Raw genomic sequence first — 7,819 nt, 5'->3', positions numbered from 1 at the left:
TAAAAAAGTAAAATTTAAAAAACCAAAATAAATAAAATATGCTATGTAAATGTCCCTACTAACATAAATGCTTATTCATTCCAAAATTAGTTTTATAGGAAAAGAATTATTGAATGACTTTGCATGTGATCATTTGATTTGATCACCAAAGTGATTGCAATCTTAAAAATTTGGATGGCTCAACAAATCACAAGCACTACATCCACATGGGCAAGATTCTGAATTGCGGTCTTAGTGCTTAAGAAGAAAATAAAATAAACAGCCAAGTACTTTCATAGGAAGTAGCTTGGAACAAAAGGGAAAAAGAAAATGACTTCATGGAGCTGAGAAACTGCACCAGGGTGAAAGAATTTACTTTCCTTGGTCTAACCCAGAATCAAGAGCTGAGCTTGGTCTTATTTCTTTTCCTGCTTCTCGTGTACGTGACAACTCTGCTGGGAAACCTCCTCATCATGGTCACTGTGTCCTGTGAATCTCGCCTTCACACCCCCATGTACTTCCTGCTCCGTAATTTATCTATTGCCGACATCTGCTTTTCCTCCATCACTGCTCCCAAGGTTTTGGTGGACCTGCTGTCACAGAGAAAGACCATCTCCTTCAATGGCTGCTTCACCCAGATGTTTTTCTTCCACCTTGTCGGAGGCGTGGATGTATTTTCATTATCAGTGATGGCATTGGATCGATATGTGGCCATCTCCAAGCCTCTGCACTACGTGACCATCATGAGTAGAGGTCGTTGCATTGGATTCATAGTGGCCTCCTGGGTGGGGGGCTTTGTCCACTCCATTGTGCAGATTTCCCTGTTGGTTCCACTCCCGTTCTGTGGACCCAATGTTCTTGACACTTTCTACTGTGATGTCCCCCAGGTTCTCAAGCTCTCCTGTACAGACATTTTTATGCTTGAGTTGCTGATGATTTCCAATAATGGACTGCTCACCACACTGTGGTTCTTCTTCCTCTTGGTGTCATATATGGTCATATTATTAGTAGTAAGGTCTCAGGCAGGGGAGGGGAGGAGGAAAGCCATCTCCACCTGCACCTCCCACATCACTGTGGTGACCCTGCACTTTGTGCCCTGCATCTACGTCTATGCCCGGCCCTTCACTGCCCTCCCCACAGATAAAGCCATCTCTGTCACCTTCACTGTCATCTCCCCGCTGCTGAACCCCTTGATCTACACGCTGAGGAACCAGGAGATGAAGTCAGCCATGAGGAGACTGAAGAGAAGACTCATGCCTTCTGACAGGGAATAGACAGGTAGCTCACTCCTTCTCAGCACCCTTGAAAACATTTGTCCATGAAATAAACTGCTATTTATTCAAGGATTTCTGATTAACTTTTAGATTTCTTCTAAGACCCAGAGGACTTTCAAAGATTCTGCTCAGCATGCAATAATAATGACAAAATCTGGGTTTCATGTTACAAAAGAAATCAAATTGTTAGCCAGAGAGGTACATGTTGTTTTTGCAATACAACCTTGGAAGAAATAAGAAAAACAGAATCAAAATATACTCAGTTTTATCAATTTGGAATTTTCTATTCTATTGAGATACAATTATGCGAATATAAATAAAGTAAATAAACCTCATTGAAAATGGAGTTGGGGAGTTCTGAAGGGGGAGCTCTCACACTATCACTGGCTGTAGGAGGCATGCTGGCCTTCCCCAGCAGGAAGAGGGAAGAATTTCTCCTTGCCCAGCAACAGCCCAGCCAGTGAGAACTCAGCAAAAACAGCCCCTCCCAGCTTCCTCTTTTCACCTATAAAAGCAAGTTTCTCTCCCCTGTTCTTGCCATTTGCCTATGGTCTGCTGTAGTTTGCTTGTTCTGAATAGCAGTTCCTGGACCATTCCCAAATAAACTCATTTTTCTGGTAAAATAACTGGCTCTTTTGTTTTTTAAGGTCAACATTACTTGGTGACCACAAAGGAACCTGAAGGGGATGAACTGGTAAGGAAATAATGGCCCCCGGAAGCGTGTGAGGTACACACTGGAGCCCCTTGCACTCTCTGCTCCCCTGAGTCATCGTTTCTATTTCAGTTCCACCAGATCCAGGTTCCCTCCTTCTGGTTGACCTCCACAACTGTATCTGGGATCTGTTTGTTCATTTGTTTGTTTGCTTTTAGGAAGGCACTGCCCCTTGTGACTACTCTTCTATTAACCAAGTCTCTGGTTTTGACTAATGGCATTTGAATCTGCCAAATTCTCTCAGGAAGGTCCTCCTTCTGGGCCCCAGTCTGGTTTTATGTTTGAAAACTATGGTCTCAGGCACCTGGGTGTCTCAGTGGGTTAAGAGTCTGACTTCGGCTCAGGTCATGATTTCATGGTTCATGGGTTTGAGTCCCGCATCAAGCTCTCTGCTGATAGCTCAGATCCTGGAGCCTGCTTCCCATTCTGTGTCTCCCTTTCTCTACCCTTCCCTCACTCACACTCTCTCTCTCAAAAAAAATGAATAAACATTTAAAAAAGAATTTCAAACTATTAAAAAAAAAACCACTATGGTCCATCCTAAAGGAGCACTTTAAACTAATTGGACCAACTTAATCAAAATTAATTTGGAATTCCAGGGGCCATTAGGGGGCACTTTTGATCTCCTCAAATTTGCTTTTCTTAGATTAGAATACCACAGCTCTAAAATAACACAAACAGGGGCACCTGGGTGGCTCAGTTGATTGATCTTCCAACTTTGTCTTGGGTCATGGTCTTGTGGTTCGTTGAGTTCAAGCCAGTCATCAGGCTCTCTGCTGTCACCACAGAGCCCACTTCAGATCCTCTATTCCCCTCTCTCTACCCCCCCCCCTTCCCCACTGGTCCTCTCTCTCTCTCCCTGTGTCTCAAAATAAATAAATAAACTTTTAAAAAACAAATAAATAAATAATAAAATAGTAAAATAAAATAACACAAACAGATGGGATGCCTGTTTCAGCTGGTATTGAGGCTTCCAAGTGTATTCAGGAGTCCAAAATCACTTCTTTGTAAAATACCATTTCTAAATTAACTGAGGCAAACAGGTAATGGAAAAAAAGACAAAAAATTCTTTTGAGGCTTCGTTCTCCCCTCCACCATCTTCATTATCTCCATCCCCATTTTTATACCCTCCAGTTCTCTCACTGAACTTCCCATGTTCTGCAAACCTCTCCCCACTCTCTCCTCCTCCAAACCCATTAGAACCTGTTCCTCTAAAATTAGACCCTCTGAGGATCCTAATGCTAAGCCCGTAATTTCCTGTGTCTTCTGAACTAAGGCTGAACCATAAGCCATAGTTAAAGATTGTCCCACAGTTACTGAAGGGGGCTCAGTCAGTTGAGCATCCCACTCTTGATTTCCGCTCATGTCGTCGTTATCTCATGATTCATGGGATCGAGACCCAGGTTGGGCTCTGCACTGACTTCATAGAGGCTGCTTGGGATTCTCTCTCTCCCTCTCTCTCTGCAACTCACCTGCACTTGTGTGTACACACGCTCTCTCATTCTGTCCCTCTCAAAATAGGGAAATAAACTTTAAAAAGATAAACAATAAAAGATGAACATGATAAATGCCATGCTGGGAATGCTCTGGCAACTCCTTTTGAAGTCACTGAGAGGGTACCTTTGCTCTTGGCTACCTTGGCCCAATGGGCTGAATAGTACACTCTTGCTCAGGATTGCATTTTTAGCCAAGGACAAAACTGCAAATATCAAAACTGATGGTAGGTATGCCTTTGGAGTAGCTCATGACTTTGGAATGCTATGGAAACAGTGAGGCCTCCTCACTTCCAACAGGGACAAAATTTTAAATGGCCTTCATGTCCAAGACTTATTAGATGCCATACTCTTATCAGCCACTTTGGCCATTATCAAGATCCCTGGGTGTCCAAACTTGATTCCCTGGAGACTAAAGGAACCCACCTTGCTAATATTTCCACAAAGAATGCTTTATGTATCCCAACAAGAGAAGGGAAGAATTTCTCCTTGCCCAGCAACAGCCCAATGATAATTCAGTGAAAACAGTCCCTCCTTTTTTTTAGATCAACAAAATTAATAAAAATGGTGTATACTTAAGATGTACAACTCAATGTTTTGACATATGTAAATGATTATAGGGGGAGACTGCATTAAGGTGGGATCCTTGTTATTTCCTAAAACTGCATGTGAATCTACAATTGTCTAAATAAAGTTTTCAATTAAAAAAAAGTGCCTATCTACGTATATACTCAGACATTCCCACTACATTCCTGCCTTGTTATCAGGAAGGGAGCTGAGACACATACTAGAGACATAATACATTTTGGGCATTGGGGTTCTACAAGATCTTTCGTGAGGTAATCACATCTTTATGAAGTAAACAGATCTGAATTAAGTTCATCATCTGACTCATTAATATTAATAAGTTAACTATTACCTGAAGATTGTTTCACCTAAAGCCCACAGTCCAGTGGTTGAGAGCAGGTGCCTTGAAGTTAGCACAGCTTGAGTAAGTATGCAGACCTCACCAAATTATGTGTTCTGTGACCTCATGCAAGGTTCTTACCCTGACCTTCCTCTGAACCCCAGACCCGTTGGCCACCCCACCACTGCATTCCCTCAGCACCCAGTGCTTGGCTCTAGCACAGAACTCGGCATCCTGTTTCCAATTCCCTGTTCTCTTTCTTCCTATCTCCCCCCACTAGGATTATGCTTTATTCATTAATGGATCCCCAGCATCTGGCACAACAAGTGGGCTATAGTAAACCTACATAACCATTGTCAAATCAAAACAAATTCAATGATTTCGCATTGTTTCTCAATCATTTCTTTGCTCCTCAAATCATTGGAGGATCTGGTTAAGAAAACAACTAATTCGGTTTTACTCTCCGATAACATGACTCCCTAAAGTTGATAGAAACCTATGAAACTGCTTCAGACCATGCAAATACATCAAAAACGTTGGAATGAAGTGGAAAACGTTATTTAATATACCAACACGTATTTATTTGTTTATTTATTATGCTATGGAGAGCTGCTGGAAGGTCTTCTGGGTTGTTTTTACATCTTAGATCTCAAATGCTTACATCATGATACAAATATCAGTCAACAAATCAGATGTTCAAAGGCCCTGAGGTAGGGAATTGCCCAGACCATTCAAGAAACAGCATGGAGGCCTTTGTAACTAGATGAGAGCATGCAAGAACTGGAGAGGTAGTAGTTGAGGTCAGAGAAATCATGGGGCCACAGGACCCAGCATTAGGACCTTTTAGATTATTGTAAGGATTTTGACTTTCACATTAGGTGAGGTCCAAGGTGTCAAAGAGCAGAATAATGGTGTTTTAACAGAGCTGCAGGGGCTCCTATGATGAATAGATTGAAGAGGGGTAAGGACAAAAGCAGGAAGACCAATGAAGAAGTTACTGCAATAGAAATAATGAAGACATGACTTATGGTAATTAGGGTGGAGTTGGTGAGAAGTTGGAAAAACTCTGAAGGTCAAGCAAGAATTTGCTGGTGGATCCAGTGGGGATTTCCTGGCTGCATGTGTATCCTGTGAGAATTCTGTCACCCAGAATGGTTATCAGCCCACTGAGAACTCCTTCACTCCTGCCTGATAACCCCAGTGGGTCCAACGGTCCTTCTAATACCTGTATGTCACACATCAGGACTCCCCCTGCATGGGTGTCACTGCCTGAGGAAGTTGTTCAGAATCCCAAAGAATAGATGTTTATTTCCCAACAGGAAAATTGATAAGAGGAAACACCAGGGCAAAAGGGGGGTTCGGGCTACACCAACCTAATGGGTTTCTTTACCAAGTTGATCAGATATAAGCTGGGGGTGGTGGAAGATGAGGAGCCTGGTCAAATAATGAGGGTGATCAGCTATGGAGGGTGCGGGATTCTGGCTAACCTGGATTGGCAGGATTATAGCTAAACTTGGACAATGCAGAGACAGAGACAGAGACCCAAAGGTTGAGCCCTGGTTAAAAAGTTCAGGGAAGCAGTGCCTGGGTGGCTCAGGCAGTTAAGCATCCGACTTTTGATTTCAGCTCAGGTCATGATCTCATGGATTATGGGTTCGAGCCCTGTGCCTCATGGTTTGTGGGGTCACACAGCACAGGGGATGCTTGGGATTCTCTCTCCCTGTCTCTGTGCCCCTTCTCTGCTCACTCTCTCTTTCTCAAATAAACAAATAAACTTCAAAAAAAAAAAAAAAAAGTTCAGGGGAGCCTGAGTAGAGTTTGGCCAAGGATAGAATCTTTCTCACTGCTACAGAATTTTAGGCCCTAACAAAAATGTGTGTTCCTAAGTGTATGTACCTAATTATGTCTTAATTACTCCCACAGAAACAATCTCACGATCAGCAGAATTTTTCCACAGCCACATCCAACTATATTCCCTCTGATAATTCTTACACCAGTTTTGGGATTAAGGAATTGGTAAATATAACGGGGCACTATGAATTAACATGGGAAAGACAAGAAAATACTATTTCCTGAGTCTGTCTTTTGCACATAAAGATAGAAAAGTAGCCACTGAAATCACTGGCCTTCAGAGGGCTATTAGCACAATTTTCTGAAGCTGAATGCTTCCTGAGGTTCATGTGAACATAATTTAAGATGGAACCCTTGAGAGAAGGTTGCAGATTTTAGGTAAGAAGTATAACTCTACATGAGTGTGTGTGTCTGTAGTGTCTGAATGTCTATGTATAAGAGTGAAAAATAAGGGGTGCCTGGGTGGCTCAGTCTGTTAAGTGTCTGACTCTTGATTTCAGTTCAGGTCATGATCTCACAGTCATGAGATCAAGTCTCGTGTTAGACTCTGTGCTAAGCATGGAGCTTGCTTGGGATTCTCTCTCTCTCTCTCTCTCTCTCTCTCTCTCTCTCTCAAACAAAAAGTGTAGATAGATAGATAGATAGATAGATAGATAGATAATAGATAGATATAAATATATATTATATATAGATATACACTATATATAGATATACACTATATATACACTATATCTACATCTACATCCTTATCTATATCTATATCGATATCAATAGATATAGACGATATAGACAGATATAGATAGATATAGATATAGATATAGATATAGATATAGATATAGATATAGATATGAAAAGATGGAGAATCTGGAGGATGTTGTCTGAATTACCGAAGGTAGTTTGTGAACATGGGATGTATTCCTTTCTAACAAGCCTGACTCAGGGTTTGAGGTACTTTCTACCCTTTTATATAGATAATCTATTATTTACATGGGGGGCCCTGTGGAAGAATTTCATAGCTAGGTTGGATTTCCTCAATAACTATTGAGTTGATATTTTCTGATGAGCATTTTCTCTCTCTCTTTAACTAGTCAGGATTGATAGTTGAGCCATCATTCAGTTCAACACACTCCATTTACTAAAGATCCTCCAGTATCAACATAGTACTAATCATAACAGATAACCAGCCTGTATGCTGACACCTTCACATGTGTTAGTTCATCTAATCATCATAGCCACCCTGTGAGATGGGTATTATAAGCCCCATTCTATGGATGCAGAAGTCAAGTCTCTCACTTGCCCAAATCACCAAGCCAGGACTTGATCCCAGGAGGCTCTCACTGCAGAGACCATGTATTGGACCTCTCTGGTTTGTTAAGATGATATCAGACAAGAAGCCAGATCAAGCAAGCGCTCTTCTTACTATCATACACTGTCACCACCCACTGGGCCATTCTTACTGCCATTAAAGAAAAACATCTCCTAGTTTCATGAAAGCAGTGTGTTCTGGGGCCCCTGGGTGGCTCAGTCGGTTGAGCATCTGACTCTTGATTTCAGCTCAGGTCATGATCTCAGGGTCCTGAGATCGAGCCCCATGTTGGGTTCC

General features: G+C 41.9%; 1 protein-coding gene across 1 annotated transcript; it reads left to right on the top strand.

Annotated features, from left to right (window-relative positions):
- The first annotated feature begins 317 nt into the window (after positions 1-317).
- On the top strand, positions 318-1,253 carry LOC112852043 (olfactory receptor 4D10). Its single transcript, XM_025915516.2, has one exon. The coding sequence runs from the start codon at positions 318-320 to the stop codon at positions 1,251-1,253; it is 936 nt and encodes a 311-aa protein (XP_025771301.1).
- Positions 1,254-7,819: the final 6,566 nt, after the last annotated feature.

The sequence above is a fragment of the Puma concolor genome, chromosome D1 (assembly GCF_028749965.1).
Source record: "Puma concolor isolate L17-30 chromosome D1, mPumCon1.1.hap2, whole genome shotgun sequence".
NCBI classification, from domain to species: domain Eukaryota; kingdom Metazoa; phylum Chordata; class Mammalia; order Carnivora; family Felidae; genus Puma; species Puma concolor.
This window is presented reverse-complemented; position numbering and strand designations above follow the sequence as displayed.